The 18,595-nt window shown below is 47.9% G+C and overlaps 1 protein-coding gene across 2 annotated transcripts in view; it reads right to left on the bottom strand.

Annotated features, from left to right (window-relative positions):
- Positions 1 to 3,652: 3,652 nt before the first annotated feature.
- The window catches only part of TNFRSF21 (TNF receptor superfamily member 21), a 36,511-nt gene continuing 21,568 nt past the window's right edge, over positions 3,653 to 18,595 (bottom strand). For both annotated transcript variants that reach the window (XM_051614577.1, XM_051614578.1), the window contains exons 4-7: positions 14,937 to 15,202; positions 8,284 to 8,337; positions 5,711 to 5,930; positions 3,653 to 4,856 (exon numbers count right to left, since the gene is read on the bottom strand). In XM_051614577.1, the coding sequence (XP_051470537.1) occupies positions 4,627 to 4,856; positions 5,711 to 5,930; positions 8,284 to 8,337; positions 14,937 to 15,202 (770 nt within the window). In that variant the 3' untranslated portion in view covers positions 3,653 to 4,626. The remainder of the gene's footprint in view (positions 4,857 to 5,710; positions 5,931 to 8,283; positions 8,338 to 14,936; positions 15,203 to 18,595) is intronic.

The following is an 18,595-nucleotide window of genomic DNA, read 5'->3' on the forward strand; positions in this document are numbered from 1 at the left end:
AAGCAAAGCCAGAGGTGGATTTCTGTGTAAGCCATCCCTGTGCCAACATGTCCCCTCGCATGCACTGCACAGCTCAATCCCACAGCCCCAGGGATGGGCACAGACCCCCCCTGAGCAACCCCTGCATTTCACGCCAAGCCCACTGGGCATCCTCGGGTGGCATCACCACTCATCCACTCATCTCCTCACAGGTTATTCATACAAGGGCTGCACAGATGTCTCCTCCTACACGAAGACTGTGTTGCAATTCACCAGCAATTATCTGATATAAAAGGAGCCGTAGGGCTGAATAACCTCCCACAAGACCCCAGGTGCTTTTCCAGCCTGGAATGTGAGCAGCCGCCCCAGAGGGTTACAATTAATTCTCCATTAGGATAAATTCCAATTGGGCTGAGGTAGGAGGAAAGTGCACCAGATACTTTGTTCTTCTGCAGGGAGTTCCTGCAATTAATGGGGAAAAAAAAAAAAAAAAAGATTTAAAAATAAATAAATAAAAATCCCAAACCTCATTTGCACTGGAGGCATTAAAAGACCTTTGAAGAGCAGAGTCATCCAGTCCTGAGGATGCCAGACCACACTAGAAATATCTCCAGAGAGTTTTGTCCCAGCAAACACTGTGACCTTAGGAGAAGACAGAGTTTTCACTCCTCGTGTCCAAGCTTGCAGCAGCCAGACTGCAGTGGCTGCTGGTTTGTGTGACCTACACAGCAGGCAGAGCAAGGGAGCACAGCTGCACTCTTGCTTTCTGTCCCCTCTGGTGTTCAAAGGGCCTCTCTCCTACAAAGACAGGCTGGAGGGTTGGGGTTGTTCAGCCTGGAGAAGAGAAGGCTCTGAGGAGACCTTAGAGTACATGAAGGGGCTACAGGAAAGAAGAGAAGGAACTTTTTATAAGGGGATGGAATGATAGGATGAGGGGTAATGGTTTAAAACCAGAAGAGGGTAGATTTAGGTTAAACATTAGGAATAAATTATTTAATGTGAGGGTGGTGAGACACTGGAACAGGTTGCCCAGGGAAAGTGTGGATGTCCCCTGCCTGGAAGTGTTCAAGGGCAGGTTGGATGAGGCTTGGAGCAACCTGATCTAATGGGAGGTGGACCTGCCCATGCAAGGGTTTGGAACTAGATGATCTTTAAGGTCCTTCCAACCTAAACTATTCTGTGACAACAGAGAAAGCGAGGCCAGGCAAGAGGCAAGGCCAAGCTGCACACTTCAAACCTGCACCTTTCACCTTCGATGCAGAACTGAGAGTCCGTTTTTTACTACATAATTTGCATAAAATGCAAAATGCATGCATTTATATGCATATACTTACCAAAGCCTTTATATTCACAGCTTTGCTAAATTCACGTGCCCGAAAACTTCACACATTTGAGTTGCACACAACCTGTGTTGCGGCGTTCAGGGTTTGGGCATTGCTCTTGAATGCCCCAAATAAGCCACAGCCAAAGACAAGGACAGTCTCTCCCCCAGCAGAGTTATGCCTCCAGGTCACAAATCCATAGATGCCTGGGTTATTTTCTCAAGGCATAAAGGAGCTGGCTCAGGGGAAGGGTGGGAGAGCTGGGCTTGCGGCTCCTTACACCTCCCACACTGCCAGGAAATACCCTGCCTGTATGTGTGGCCCAGCTGTTCTCAGACATTTCCCCTGCACACCCCCAGATACATAAAACATCATATACATATATTATGCATGTATATAAATACATAATATTTTTTCAAATACATAAATGCATAGTGTAGAAGATATTTATGCAGTATATATTAACATATGTATAAGTATCTAATAAACGAACATATTGCACACATACGCACACAGCAAAGGGCACTTTAGAGGTCATAGTTAGGAAATGGGAAATGATGGAGCCAGGTACCAGACCAACATCCCAGTGGAGGGAGCCATGCTGGAAGTACGCACACCACAGGTGGAGCTGAGGATTGCCCAGATCTTGGCCTGTCCCAAGACCTTCCACCACGATGACTTAAATATGTCCAAATAGCCTGAGAACCCACCTGTGTCCAGTTTTAGAGCTTCCTTGTGCCTCCTTAGCACCTCCCATCCAAGGCACCTCCACGGCATGCCCACTCCATGGCATTTCTTCAGCTGGCTGCTAAGTCCTCCTCCCAGGGCCACTTTTTTTTTGTTGCTTAATTTTCAAATCCCATCAGAAAACGTGAGCAGCTGCCAGGATGGAAAGCAGAGCTGTGGGACAGGGCCAGCAGTGCCCTCTGAGGACTCCAGCATCTACAACCCCTGGGTTTAGCTGGGAACATGTGGACCATCAGAAGAGGACAAATCCCCCATTTCCCAGCTGGACTCACGCCAAAGACCTGCTAAGTATAATTGAAAGCCATCAGTTTGTGCTTGCCTTAAGCTATCGATCAAGCCCATGATCACACGCCTTCCTTCCCACCTTGCCAATTCTTGCCCAGGCAGCTTGACAGCAGCCACCACCACTCCCAACACAGTGATTAAAAAAAAAAAAAAAACCCTCACTTGCCAACAGGGTGGTACTGGGCTCCATCTCATAAAAAAGCTTTCAGCAGCCTGGTTTAAGCCAGACACACGAGCCACGCTTGCTATTTCTTCATGATGCTTTGAAGACATGTTGCAGCCACTGAGAGCTCAAGGCTTCATTGTCAGCAAGGGGAAACCCATCCAGCCACTCCCAGTTAAAGCTCGTGCTATTTTGCAATGTATTTCATCCATCCCTGTATTAAAAAATTTGAATCCTGTACCTTTGTTTAGTCCCGTAGCAGCAATTTTCAATGCCAGCCAGAAAGGAAAAACAGTACCCTAGTTAAGGGAAAACACTCTGGAGCTCAGTATACAAAGTGACAGTATTATAAACCAGAAGTTTTTGTCTCGTTAAGGTTTCCATTCATAAAGAGAGTAACAAGGGATGAGTTATTTGGAAGCTGAGATTTTAAGGACACTGGTAACATAACAGGGCAAAAGAAATGCTGTGACTATGGGACCTTTGCTCAGGAATGACTCAGCACAGCAGCTGCATCCTAGAAAATTAGTATCTCAGCCCCTCCAAAATGCCTGCAAAGCCTTTCAGAGCTTGCAAAAACCAACCCTGGAAGCCCCATCGGCCACGTCATCTGCTCATCACTATGGGGATTAACACATGCCCCCCACTGCAGCTCAGTGCAGGGACCTGCCCCACAGGGAAGCATCCCCCTCACCCCTGCTGCAGCGAGCTCCAGCAGCGACTCCAGAGACTCAAAATAAATCAATCACATTTTGGCCTCAAAGCTAAAGGAGACAGACCCATTACCACCCTCAGACCCCAAAAAAATCTCTTCACCCTCCCAAGGGCACCCTGAACAGCCCCTGCTCCAATCCAGGTGTCCCCGAGCAGAGGCAGGTGTTAAGGAGCTTAACGCAGAATCATGTCAAGTAACAAACACCTAGTATTTATTAATAAATTAGTACACTGGAAGGCAATTTTTCAATTCATTCCCCTCTTCCCCCACTTCCCACCCCTTCCCACAGGGCAGCACATGCCACCCTCATATAATGATTTCTTCAAATTGAGCATAGTACAGACTGTTTGTTACGGGAGCATAATAGTTGCAAATATAATCAGACAGACTTCTTACGATGCAGCTTTTCCCACCCCCACCCCCTTATTTTTTTTTTTCCTCTTTTAATAAAAAGTGAAGTGTGATTTGAAGAGACTATTAAGACCGGGTAAGGTCTCTGGAGAACCTATCGGCCACGTCTGTATAAAAAACAAGAGACACGAGTGTAAAAGCATAGCTTTGTTGAAGTCTTACAGCACGGGGAGAGCAGGACCACCGGCGGCCACCTTCACCTCCCCACATCCAGCACAGGCTCCCTTCAGGGCCTCGCCACCCCTGCAAGGAGCAAGGTAAGGTAACCCCTTACATTTGACTGAAGGCAAAGGACCTTCTCATCTATGGCCTTGAAGGTTGGTGGGACTGACCCTTTTCTCTGCAGCTATGGCGCTTCTGCTTTAGTTTCTAGGAGCGCGATGCACTGTCCGGGTGAAAAACCATACAATAAATAACCGTGCTAGTAAAATCTCAGCAATGGATGTGAGCTATACCACAGGGCATTTTTTTAAAAAGGAAAAAGTCAGCTCAGGTGGGAAGCTTAGCTGCATTAAGAGACAGTAACCAGCAACAACTGGGTTGGTGTTTGGTGGTTGTTGTTTTTTTTGCGTGTACTTGCCATTTACCACTCTGAGGCAAACAGAGGCGGTGGGAGATGGTCACTCCAAGAGACAGCTTGGACAGAAGAAGTGGGTTACAGAGCAATCCCCAACTCAACGTGTTAAATTACACCAGACTTGTGGTCTTTTAGTTCGTTAACTGCGTTTTTTCTTTAAAGTGCATCGACTGATCTGATTGGAATGAGAACAAGGAGAAGAGAGGCTCGGGAGGGAGGCAGAGGGTGCAAAGACTTGGACTGAGCGATAGAGTTAAGGTGGAGGGGTGCAACGCTGGCAAACTGCCCCCCCTCCAGAAACCAAGGACACCTCAACGAAAATACTGGCCATATATTCTACAACAAAACCTGCCCGCGTATTGTCGGTCATCTTAACGAGTGCCAAGCTAGCTCTAGCAGATATTCAGAGTGCGTGGTGACCCCGTGCCTACAGTAAGTCAGGAAGGTGGCTATAGACAGAGTCCAGGAGGGTCTGGCTGGCTTCCTGGCTCTTGACTCCGGCAATCTCAAATAGCCTGTCCAGCTTGTCCTCGGCTTGCGGGATCTCCTCTATCACGTGGAGCTCCTCGGGGTTCAGGATGTGCAGCATGTCGTCGAAGATGGGCTGCAGGTCGCAAGGGTCCAAGCGCACCTGGCGCAGGACAGTGTCCTTCTTTTCTGTAGGAGGAAAGGAGAAGGCGGTCAAGAAACCCCTCAAGAAACCTCACCAGGGCTTGTTCTCCTTGGAGACCTTGGTCCATCTCTGGCCACCTCTGCAGAGGGACATGCCACCAGGACAATCGAAGGAAAAGGTGGAGGGTGATAAGTGGGAAGGTGAGAAGATAGAGAAGTCAGAACTGCTGAGGCACCTAACCCAGGATCCCACTAGAGCAAACACAGCATATATAAATGCTGAATGGCCAATATGGAAAAGTGAGGGCAAGAAGGGAGCAAAAAAAGCTCAATTCTGCTCTTCTGAGTTGTTTTCTTTGGGTCTGCTTCATTTCTGCACCTGAGTAGATTGACTGAGCTCAGTATTTCACATTCATCAGAAGTTAAAGAACATTAAATGCAGCAATTTAAATGCAGTATATTAAACCCCCTCATAAAAGAGGGGTGACTAATGGTGATCGACATCTCAAGACACACACTGAAGCAAGCAGGACCAAGAGAGACAAAAAAACCAAAATCAATATTGAAGTGACATTTTCCTGGTTTCATCTCATGCAATAATGCACAGGGCCAAGACAACAGCTAGAAGTCAGGAGAAACCCCCTATGAACATCCAGGGATGCTACAACTTCTCTGGCAGCACTCTGAAGAGTTACAAGACTTCATAAAGCTGCTTTCCCCTCTCAGATCTGTATCATCTTTGCTAACAGGATATTCTGCGCTGGAACAAGGATGCGATAAACGTATCCTGGAGAGCCAGTTTTCCCAGTTAACTATTGTAAAGATCCCATGTTGGGCAGCTCTGCCACGTGTGCTGACTGCAGGGGACACCCACCCTGCCCCCAGGCTGATTTTGGTACCTTTGGTAATAAAAGAGCCTGTCCGGCTGAGCGCGGAGGAGCCACTGGAGGTCGAGTCACACCGCAGGAGGGGCTCCGCTTCGTCGACAAAGAAGCACTTCTTCTCTGAAGGAGAGGGCTCCACGGTGAGGACAGCAGCCTCGGGGGGCTTGGGGCTGGGGTTGGGCACAGGGCTGAGCGGGCCGGGGCTCACCGGCAGCGCCAGTCTGTCAGGTTCCAGCTTTTTGGGGAGGAAAGAAAGGGAAAGTTAACTTGGGAGGGGGATGCTACGCAACGGGCTCAAAAACCCTCCCGATGGGGATTGGTGGCAGTTTTCAGCAGGCCCCAGCCCATCCTTGGAGAGCGCTCCCCGTTATTTGGGTGTTCTCCTCTTCCCAGGGGACCCACTGACCCAGAACGGGCACAGGAGGTGACCTAGAGGAGACATAAATCAAGCTGGCATTTAGCATGTCAGCACCCAACAGGCAGGGGGGTGAACGCAACCTGCACTCTTGGTAGGATCAGCCTCACAGCCTCAGCACCTGGATGGCACGTGCAACCACAGCAGAGCATCTTAAGTCTTCTTTCTCACCCCCAGGTTATCAAAGCCCTAAGTACCACTCTTAGGGGCTAAAAATGACGATGCCCAAGCAGGTAAGCTCTCCTAAAAACCTGCTCCATGGTTATCACTTGCAAAAAGCAAGTCCTACCCCGGCTCCAGGCCTCCAACCAGCAGAGAGGCTGCAGGGTGAGAGCTGTGAGACCCTTCAGGGATCTCCACTGCAGCATGCACCTCTCCCCAGCTACGCTGGTAACACTGTGAGTTAATGATTTGTTTGCCCTGTTTCACCCTTGCTCCTGTGAGCACCCCATTAAAGTGTGATGGGAGAAATCCATCCCACCTGACTCTGAGTCTACAGCCAGAAAGCACAAGCAAGGGCTGGCATTGACCACAATGTCACCCATGTGCTTTTTGCTACCCTGACGAGAGGTTGACCCCAGGGTCCTGAAGATACAGGGAGCAGCAAGCACTGCTGGGACACACTGCGATGGCAAGTGGCACAACTCAGGTGCCATCATGAACCCACTTCCTATCTTGACAACATTCTGCATCTTCCCTCTTGCACCTCCTTCCTACCTGCACAGCAGCAGCCAACATTACCTACCAGCTCCCATCTCTCAGCATCCCCTCAGGCTGTGAACCTCAAGCAGAGCACGTCTGGTTTCTGCTCTCCACAGGGATAAGAAGCTTGGGACAGTCTCCCCACATCCCCTGGCTGGCAGCTTGGGCACCTCTGAAGGTCACCAGATCCCTCCAAGGAGGTTGCTCTAATGATCACCTAATATTTAACTTCTTCCAAAACCCCACATCCCTGCTCAAACTGCCAAAGCACAGATTTGAAAGGCCTATCTGCAATCCACTCTCCCAACAGCATTTTTGAAGCCCTGTTTTCTTTTCTGCAGAGGCAAGACCAGCCAATTCCTATTCACACACTTTTGCCTATCACCCAGAGATTAAAATGCAAAATTCAGATTTAAGGCTTTGGGACAGGGAGCTACTGAGCCACCTCCATGGCAACATGGATGTGCCTGCACATTCCTCATCCGTGTCGAGGAATTCACCACCCACAAATCACATGTCTGCTGAGACGCCCATGAGTTCACATTGAATTAACATTGAAGCCTGTTCTTAGGAGCAATAAAAGGTTGGTTTCTTTCCCCCCATTGAAAATAAACAGGGGAGGATTTGTTCTAGCTCAGCACATTACGCAACCAGCATGTTAAAAATGAAAGTCAGCTTTAATTTTTAGTTAAAGGAATCTGCCTTCTCCTCTGAAAACCCCTTTCCAATACAGCTCATCGACAAGAATCAGCCTATTGCCATTAAGAGGGAAAAGGGAAGGACCAGGACAGCAGCTGGCTGCTTTCCAAATTGCAACATGCTCTGATTTCCCCTTTGAGGAAAAAAAACAACCACAACACAAATAGGCTTTAGGGGTTCATTTTTCCCCCGTGCAACTCATCTATGTAATATCCAGCCACAGACCCAAATCCAAAAAGGGACCTGACGGCCAAGAAGCAAGTACAGGGAGGGCAGGGAGCAGCCGGCTGCCCCAGCTCTCCTTCCCAGCAGAGGGGAAAAGCCCTTCCCAGAAGCATGCGAGTCATTTGGAGTTTAATTAAACAGCTGCTAAAACAAGCTAGGGAAAAAAAGGAAAAAAAAAAACCACCTGAGGTTATTTGACTGTAGGCGTCCTGGGAGCCCAAAGCTTTCCAAATAGCTGAACGACTGCGAAAGCTTATGAGGCAAAGCAAACAGGATGCTCAGATGTGTGTTAATATTTAAACCACGGGAAGAAAGCGAGTGGGAACAAGGGTTTTGAAAGGCCAGGGAGAGCAAAAGGTTGCTGTGAGGTGAAGACTGTGGAATAGGTGTAAAAATATGCTATTCATAGCCTGTGACTCATTTGCTTGAAACCACCTTGGCCATTCCTATTTTTAAGGCCAGCGGTGCTCGAGCGAAACCGAGCGCTGGCTGGAAAAAAGCCTCCTCTGAAGCCCTTTTGCCCTTCCAGAGCCACAGAGTTTCTCACCTTTCCGTCGTCGTTGCAGGGCTCCTGTGCCTGCCACTGGGGCTGCATCTGCACCTGCACAGACAGACAGACACATGGCAGACAGTCAGACACCAGGACCAGCATAGCAAACCAAAGGCACTGCAGCAGCTTTGAGGCATCAGCAGCCTCCTGTGCCCGGCCAGTGGAACCGGGGCACTCTGCCAATTGAGTATGAAATTTTGTTTTGAGCACTGCAGCAAGAGGTTTGCAACGCCAAAAAAAACAAATCCTAAAAGCTCCCTGTAGGCTGTGGCTCAGGCACAGACATCTACATGGATCCCAGTGCATGTGCACTAGAGGATGCTTAGAGGGTGCTCTAAGCAGTTGAGGGCGTCTGAATGTCCTTCCTACAAGGAAGAAAAGGTCACAGAAGGAGATGGGTGCAGGAGATGACAGAGGCACGGTTTGTTTTCTTTTTACAGCTGCTGCCAATGGCTCTGTTTGAACTGGTTGGTCCCATTTTCTGCCTTTGTTTTACTGTACCACAATAAAAGCTCAACTCAGACAAACAGAAACTGCAGCTGCTGCTCTAACGTTGGGAAGGAGCAGCTATGGGCATGAAAACCCTCTCCCTTGGGCAATGCTTCCCTGGAATTCTTCCTGTAGCAACCAGACAGTAATAAAAGCCAGTGGCAGGTTTGCTGCTGCATCAGCCTGGTGGCTTTGTGCAGCTGGGCTTGAGTCAGGTTTTCTTGCCCCAACACAAACATGACTCAAACTACTGCTGATTAAAAAAAAGAAAAAAACAACAACAACAACAACAAAAGAATCCAATAAATACAAATATATAGTCAGCAGGGAGCTGGGTTCAGAGAAGCAACCTCAGCAGAGGGTGGCTGCACACCCTCTCAGGATCAGGGATAAATTTAGCACCAAAGCCAGCATTTCCCGGTTTCCCTGCTGAAAGATGACACCCAGCTGACTCCAGCCCTATTCCCAGGTCTGACATGCCTCTGGAGGGGATGTGGTGGGAGAAATCCTGGCAGACAGGGCAGGGTGGGCTGGGCCAGGCTGTAGCCCTGCGCAGACAATGCTGTGGATGCAGGGTGGTATTGGTGGGGGATGCTCTCGCTATGATCCTCACAGGCATAGGGGGTGATCCACCTGGCTGAGCAGCTCCATGGCACATGTGGTGTTTGGGCTTCCACCTTCAGGGCAGATCAGACCTTGAAAGGTGAAGACCCTGAAAGGCCAGGCCACCAGGTCTCATTGAGGTACCAGAGAGACACAGTGATCATCTGCAGGTGCTGCAGAGCAGGAGGCAAACCCTTCACCAGGATGGGAAGGGCATAAGAGGGTTCAGCACTGTGAAGTGGGAAAGCCCAGATGTCCACATTGTCCCCTTCACCTCACTGATCAGGTTTCAGAAGACTGCTCCTCACCATCTCTGTGGTGGAGCCAGAATCACAGAATCAGAATCAAAGAATTATTCTGGTTGGAAAAGACCTTTTAAGATCATTGCATCCCTCAACACAAGGCAGCCCTGGAGAAGACCAAGTCAAGCTCCACGTGAACCAGGATAGGCAATATCAGGTCTAGGAAGTGTTCAGACACCAAAACCAAAATGCAGTCATCCATGGAGAAAGCAGCTCTTCCCCACCAGCCCCAGCCATTCGTGGGCCAAATGTTTCTCCATGCAGGAAATGGTGTCTCCAGGAGGGCTCCTGGTGGCTTTTCCTTCCTATGGATTTGCCCACCCATTTTTTCAACTCAAACCATGATGAAGACTCATTGAAGTCATGATGAAGAGTTTCCAGTATCAACTACAGACTGAGTACATCAGCACCCCATTTGGCTTGTTCTGATACCACCATCTTCTAGTTTCACCTTGGGCTCCTGAGCACAGTATACTGTGAATACACAGACCCAAGAAGATGTGGTTACCACAGCAGGGAAACCTCAATTATAACTGCATCTACTATAAAATCGGTACTTTTGCACTTGTATTTGTATTACTTCATAAATTAACTAAGTTTTTGTTTACTGCCCTTTCTCCAGCCTAGTTCAAACCCAGCCTTGGTTTGGTGAAAACCAACTCATGGTTTAAGGCAAACCTGGAGGAAAACACTGATGCCTACTCCAGCAAAACCTAACCAACCCTACCTTCCCTGGGGCTTTGGCCAATTTATTCTACAGCTTTACACCTCAAATAAAGCCTGATGCAAGCCCAGATGGAAAATTTACATGCAATTTTTACTTTTTTTTCCTAGCTGGGAAATGCTCTCAGACCTCAGCCCCAGGCTGGGGAATCCACCCAGCAGCTTCACCCTTACTCTGCTGCCAACGTGTGATGTTAATGCAGTGCAAAACTAATTGCTAATTACTGGGCCCAACCCAGTTGTGCTTTGCCAAAAGAGGAAATTAAGGGGATGGGCGTGAGCTGTTTGGGCTGGATTTGGGGAACACTGCTCCAGGCTCTTGACCCCCAGCTGCAGGTTTTGACCTGAAAAAGAGGAAGAAAAGGAACCAGAAGGCACTGCCACAGCCGCGTGCCTGGACATGGGGCCACTTTCATATCCTCTTCCCCTCCAGCAGCCCCCAAAACCCCACAGCTTAACCTCACACCAGACCCATCCCTGGCATATCTGCTGATTCATGGGATTATCCACAGCATGCAATTAGCCATGGACCTGTATCTTCTTGGGCTCAAGGCTGCAGCTCCCCACTCCATTTTCAACATCTCCCTATTAGTTTATCTGGTTTTTAGCTTTGCTGAGGCTGAGCTGCTGAGTGCCACGAGCAAGGCTGTTTGCTTCCCCTCCATCTATTCCCTAAAGTATTTCAGCCGAGGCCAGGAGAGCCATAAATAAAAAGATAAGAGCTTAAAGCATTGCTCACAGTAGGACACTTACGAAAGCAAACAGCCATTCTAGCAATGCCCCAGGCCAGCTTGGGGGAGCACAGACACCCCTCAGGATCTGCAAAATGCTGTTACGCACCCCAAAAAAAACCCCACTACCCAGTGCCCGCACTACACCAAACTTTGCTGCTTTTAACCCCAAAGTGGAGAACTGTAATTTGCTGTGATGGCAGTGAAAAACCTCTCCTTTGCCCCCCCCTCCACCCTCCCCCTATTTTTGTCGTTGTCAGCACCACTAATTTGGGGTGTGCCTGTGCTTGCTAACCAGCGCTCAGGCTCGTGCACTGCTGCCCGGCGAGCTGCCTGCGAGGGGAGAGATCCTGCAAACCTCAAGCTGGAGAAACACTGGTGGCCTGAGCCGACCTTTAACAGGAGCCCTGAGAGTTACAGGAACCCTGAAAAACCTTCCCACAGCTACTGTGCTCACCACATTTTCTGGATCAGCTGCAAAAAGAAAAAAAAAAAAAGCAAAACAACCCCGAGCAAAGAGATTCAGAGGGCTAATCTGGTTTTAACCTAAATTCATTCAGCATGGTGCAAAACCAGCATAATCTCCTGCAGCTGAAAAAGCCGACGAGCCTTCAGTGGAGCTGTTCCCTACTTGAAGGAAAACGTTCCTGCCATGTACTGTAACACTCCAGACTCCCGTAAATTCCCTTGCTCCTATCAAGGGTTATATATATTTGGATTGCAGAGCCCAAAAGGCTGCTGTGGAGTGGGAGGCTATGAGAGAGGGACAAGGATGTGATAGTAGGTGGGATGGGAAAGGGAGGCTAGCTGGGTGCAGGGTACCAGCGTGCCATCCCAGAGCTGTATCACCCGATAACATGATTTTTACCTATGAGCTGGAGATGTTAGTGCTTTCTTATGACACAGAGTCATGAGGAAAGACAAAGGAGCACCCATTTATATTCAGGCATGCCAGACAGGGCCAAAGACATCATGGATGGCACAGCCACCCACACATCCCTCCCAGGCTCATCTAGGAAACACTGGCAAGTTTGGATGCTCACTGCTGGCTTGGGTCACCCCAAAGGCATCACACTGCTTGCTGCAGGGAGGATGCATGTATTTGCATTGCTTAAGAGAGTCCTCCCTTCCTCCACAGCACACACACACAAAATAGCTCTTTTTATTATTTTTGGTTAGTTTTGTTTTTTTTCACGACAGCTTCTGCAGGGCCAGTTGCTAAACAGGTGCAGTTCTGTACCCATGGTTGCACCAATGGGGTGACCTGCTCCTTTGGATCAAACTGGAGCACCTCTGCTATGAAGACAGGCAGAGTTGGGGTTGTTGAGCCTGGACAAGAGAAGGCTGCAGGAAGACCTTAAAAGCACCTTCTAGTACCTGAAGGGGCAACAGGAAAGCTCAGGAGGGACTTTTTACAAGGGCTTTTAGTAAGAGGACAAGGGGTAATGGTTTTAAACTGGAACAGAGGAGATTTAGATGAGATACTAGGAAGAAATTCTTTAGTGTGAGGGTGGTGAGACACTGGCCCAGGTTGCCCAGGGAAGTTGTGAATGGCCCCTCCCTGGAAGTGTTCAAGACCACATTGGATGGGGCTTGGAGCAACCTGGTCTAATGGAAGGCATCCCTGCCCATGTAGGGTGGTTAGAACTACGTGATTTCTAAGGTCCTTTCCAACCCAAATAATTCTATGTTTCTATGAAACTTGTTCCATACAAAGAGAAACCACCTCAATTTGTCTGCGTTTGGACAGACAAATCACTGAGAGCCAAACGTGGATTAGCTCTTATTAAAGGCTTTCCAACTAGCACAGATTAAAAGAACCCTAAACAAAACGACCTCAATGCCTGGCCCTGACATTTGGTTTCCTAGCTGCTTGTGGTCTGGACCACCATGATGCAGCTCAGCTGCCAGCATAAGGCTCCAGGGATTCATTTTCCCTTGTGTAAGCTGCTTCTCACAGCCTCCTGCATCCCTTCCAGGGCCATTCCATCACTGCCTGCATCCACAGGGCAGGAGCCAGTCAGGTTACAGCAGGTAATACCTTGCAGAAATGCAGTGTGCTGTGATGCTGAATCTACACCCTGGGGTGCTTTTGAGCTTCAACATCCCACACGCTACTTCATGACTGACGGTGGACCTTTGGGGTGGGAGGGACCACAGAGGAACAGCCAACACCTAAAGCTAAAGATTCACCTTCGCTGAAACCAGCCCTGCTTCTCATGCAAACCCACCTGAGCATACCTCCTGAAAGTATCAGCCAACCAACTTCACTAATTTCTAGGAAAGCAAGTGGAAGCCACAGGGAATCACCAGGCTCCAGGTGCTGCTAAACACTGGGGAATACAACACACTGTTCCAACAACCAAACAGGAACATCCTCCAGGAGAGCTGGTCACCCAGTCCAAAAATAAGATTTGCCTACAAATATCCAAGAGATTTGGGTTTGCTCATTCTCCAGAGTATCTGAGTGCTGTATTTTCAGAGTTATGGGCACGTGCAAGGAAACAGCTTGAGTTTACTCCATTGTCGGGAGTCCACCATCCCAATGGGTCACCCAATAAACCCTGTTCTTGAAGCTACCACCTGCACTTCTGTGCTATTTGAGAAGCATCTGATGGCTTTGGCTGAAACAGTGCAATGATGAGGAACACTGAGCACTGCACACCCACATCTGGTAATCAGGTGTTGTGCTGATAAACAAGCCCCACTTCCTAGCCCAGCACTTTGCTGTAGCCTTCAAAGTCAAAGCCATAACTAGGAGGAAAGAGGTTACTACCTGCTCCAGGAGAGCAAGAGGACAATGCGTTTTTCTGGGACATTGCACACACTGGAAACTTTAATTCCCACGTGCAAAATGACCAGTTTCTCTGCCTCTCCTTTTCTTAACCAGAGCTGTGTCTCAGGCTTTTAGTTTCATTCTTTTCATTTGGTGCAATAAATGGAATCATGCAGGATACATGACACAGTGAAAGGACCATGGTTCCTCTTATGAGGGAAGTCTGGGATAGCTGAAATCAGACTCGGGAATCCACTACCTTGAAAAGTACTCTGCCCCACAGCCTTTGCTATACCTGAAGGTCCACCTTGCCAGAGCCCCACGAAACACCCATGGAGGTTTAGGGGGAAGACCCCTCCCTCAACTACCCCCACCTCCATCCATGTGTTGCCACATTGGCTTCCACATTCAGAAGAAGCCCCATCCAGCAACTTCATGAACACTTCCAGAAGACCACCAAATTCTCAGAGCCAAAAAAAACCAAAAAAATACTGACAGGTAAGGCAGAGATGGGCAAAACAAACTGCAAAGATCATCAAGGCACCTTCAGATGACTTACACTCAGTTATGACTCTGCTGCAGGATATTCTGCAGCAATTTATTCTCCCAAAATACAGGACAGCTTCTTTTAAAGGCCAGAGCTGCTGCAGAGGAGAACAAGTGGAGGAGACCACACATGGAAACCCAATGCTGCCATCACAACACTGGAGGAAGCAACCTGCTGCTCTACAACACTGAGTGTTGAAGGATGCCTGGACCTTCTCAGAAAACCCTGGGGGTTTAGCAGGAACATTTAACAGCAAGTTGAAAGGGGGATGATTTTTCCTCTGCCTCCCCAACACAAGGGCTCAAGCACCAAGCTCTCCTGGCGACCTTCAAAGCACACACAAACCACAACACACAGGACTCGAGAGCTTGTCCAAACTCGGACAAGGTTTCGAGCAACCCTGGACAAAGCTTCGCTGAAAAGCAACGGTCAGGCTTAACGATAAGCCCCTGAGGAGTTCTGAGGGGAGGCGGAGTTACCGGTGTGGTGTCCTCCATCAGGCCTCGGATCTTCTCCACCACGTCGTTGCGGCGGTGCTGGCGCAGGGCGCTGATCAGCTGGGCCAGGCTGGCCTCGGGCCCACGGATGGTCCAGTGCTGCAAGGCGGCGTAGGCGCGCTCGTGGTCGGCCGCGTAGCCGTTGGAGAAAGCCGCCACCTCCCGCTCGCTGGCGTTGCAGAGGAACTGGTAGATGTCCTTCCACTGGCTCCCCAGCTGGGCTGCCACCAGCTTCAAGATGTCGATACCTGAAGGGCAGAAGTGCTGCAGGTGAGGGACAGGTGCCTGCAGCCTCCTGGCGTTGCAGAGCTAAGCTTTAGCAAAGCTTTTCCCAGCCCCACATAGCCGTGCTTTGGGTGGTCTCTGTTTGCAGATTTTATTATCATCATTAAAGACCTTCCATGAGCCCAAGCTTCAGGGAGCTCTGCAGGCAAGCAGCATCTGTAAGATGCTCAACACCTGCTATGTAAATAAGGGGTGACAGACCCACAGGCTGGTCCAAATGAGACACACGCTCTAAAATTAATCATGTTCATTTAACAGTAAAGTTTCCTGTGCTCTTCAGCACAGGAAAAACCCTGGTTCTGAGCCACTGCATGGCTGCAGGAGCAGGGGAAATGGCAACATGCTCACCCATGTGCCTGCATCAAAGCCACCACTTTGAACAGGAGCTGGATTAAAAGGTGAGTCACCAAAGCACCTCTATAAAGACAAACATCTCCATAACACAGCACCTATGATCTCATGTAGAGCCATTTCTAGTACAGACTGGTGGGATGACTGAGTTACAGGACAGGTTACCCTCTACAAGGAGAGGGTTGGATGAATGGAAGATCTCCTATGGCATCTGAAGAACAAAAAGGCAGAGCCTCTCCCAGAAAAGTCCTTGAGACACGTTGGTTCAATACAGTGAGGGTTTCCTGCCTTTAGCTTTGGCAGCAATGCAAACAGGACACTCGTCCTTGCATCAACTCAGAGGTCATGAGCTAAACCTTCAAATAAAGCCATAATAGCTAATTAACCCTGTTTAATGAAACTGAGCAATGCCTTGTTTCAAACCACCACATGGACCATTGGTTGGTGCAGGTGAGCTGCAAAGCGGTAACCACACCTTGGGGCTCCTGGCGAACCAGCACACCCCCAGTGCTACGGGGATGGTTCCTCCTGCCCTCTGCAGCCACCACAGCAATGTCAGCAAGACCAGCTACTTGTGGAGGATTGTCATAGCCAGGATATTAACTGCTGGCCTAAAATCTAACAATTTCTAATACAGTTTAGATAAAACCTCCCAACTGCACCTTCAGGTCACAGCCCCAATAAAGCCAGGTAGACACATGCATATGTATACAAATTTTAAAACTATACAGTCTGATATAGATATATTGATATATTTTTATATGTATGTAGGAACCATACACTCTGATATAGATTACTGGAATCTTTTTATATACGTATCTAAGCTCTACAGCCTGATATATATGTAATCTCCTTTTTTATACACACGTATATATACACATATATATGAGATACATGTTTTATGTATCTCTATATGTGATATAGATATTTTATGTATGTGTGTATAAGCATATATATATACACACACACACATTAAAAACCCAATACAGCCTCATATAGATATTTCTGATCTAGACCCTTCTCACTACTAAAAAGCAAGCTCATCAAGACCTGCTATACATAGACTTCAGTTTTCACTGCTGAGGTAGATAACATAGCCATGACCCCAGGGAACTCAGAGCATCTGCAGCAGGTGTTGGGCCTGCTCTACAGTAAACACCAAAGTACACACTGTGTTTTGCATATCCCTACCCTCCTCCCACCATAGCCACCAAACCTCCCCCCTCACAGCTGAATTACAGCAGTGGACATGTCCTTTCTCACATGGAGATGTGAGGTCGGGGGGTTCTCCTACCAAGGCAGTGTGAGGGATGCAGCCCTCCAAAAAGCAACCACAGAGCTTGGTTTTAACTACAGAGAAGTCTGGGGGGTGGAGGCAGGAAAAAGCCTTTTTCATGATTCAAAGTATACCCAGGACAAGAAAATATTCCTCAGCATTAAGGAACAAGAAAAGGCTGCAAATACACTACTGAGGTTTATGATGTGGCTCATTATCCAAGGCACAAAAAGATATGTTCTTGCCCATCACATTTCAACATTATAGCAGGAATTAAGCTTTTTAACTCCCCTCGTAACTCAGTCAAAGACAGATTCCTCTCCCTCCATGCCTCTGTATCCATCCAGGCTGGCTGTCAGTCCTGTGCAGGAAGGACACACAGCCCAGACCATGCTGACAGCCAAGCCCTGCACCTTCAGACATCATATACCCATGTTGGTAAGCAGCCCAAAAGCTAACTCATGTTTGGAGCCAGATCCTTTAAGCCAGCAATTTCAACTAGTTTGGCATAAAACCAGCAGAACACTGTTTATGCAGCCAACACTTAATTTTATCTCTCCACCCAGGGAAAAAAAATACCAATCCCTGACTTTAAGGGTAGAAAAAGCTCTGCAAAGCTTTTGCATCAGGGTAACAACAGTAACGCAAAGAGGGACGAGCCAGTCTGGTGCTGCCCATTATATATTTATATGGGGAGACATCCCAGTGCATAAGTTGTTACTTGGTGCCAAAGTCACTGTCTCAATATGTAGGTCATGATCTCAAAGCTTTTTCTACCTTTGTATTCAGGGATTATTTTTTTTTCTGGGTGAAGTGATACATGGATTTAAAAATAATGCTGCCCATTTTTACATATATATATATAAAATATATAAAATACAATTCTGTCCATTTCATACACAAAATGAGCAGAACAGGGTGCTCTCAAGAATGCTGTCCTGTGATGAGTCAAAGTGTTACAAGTGGTAGGAGCTTTGCCCACACCCACTCCCATGCACATCAGTGATACAGAAGAATTGAAACATAATTTGCTGTTTTATGACCTCTGCGTTGCACCATCCAGTCCTGCCAGGAAAGGAAAACCCCACCTGCTCCCATCTATGTATTCAATGCTGATAAAATCCAGCATTTACAGCTGCTCTACTGGTGATAAAAGCTTGCAAGCTGGTCACAACTTGATTTGCACCAGTTTTATACGGTGCCACGACATTTACATCCTAGTGTTCTTGCACAAGATTTATGACAAAGCGCTCGTGCTACTGACATTTTCAAGTTTGGTATATATTTAATCTCACCACTCCATAAAGTGGCCCCATAAACATGTTTATATCCCTTGGCAATAAGATCCCAGGGCACGAGAATGCACCAGGGAGCAGAGGACTTAATGGTGCATAATAATCTTTGGAGAACAAATGTTCCATTAAAAATGAATTTGGAAATGTCTACCTTAATACTATAAGAACTTTAAACTCATTTTCTTGCAAGTATTAAATGAATTTAAGCCCCATATGTTTGCTACATCCACCACAATATTGTGCAAACAAAACCCCAGAGAGATAGAGAAGAGAGACAGACGCGAGCGCAGATTTGGCTCCAGTGGGTTAGAAAACCACTGCTCCCTCTGTTCTTGAAAAATAAGATTAAAACCATGACACGACAAGTTACAGCTGCACGCTGCCAAGTATTACTGCTCAAGCCATTCACAGTAACTTAATTCACTTGTTCAAAA

This window comes from Apus apus, chromosome 3, assembly GCF_020740795.1.
Source record: "Apus apus isolate bApuApu2 chromosome 3, bApuApu2.pri.cur, whole genome shotgun sequence".
Classification (NCBI taxonomy): domain Eukaryota; kingdom Metazoa; phylum Chordata; class Aves; order Apodiformes; family Apodidae; genus Apus; species Apus apus.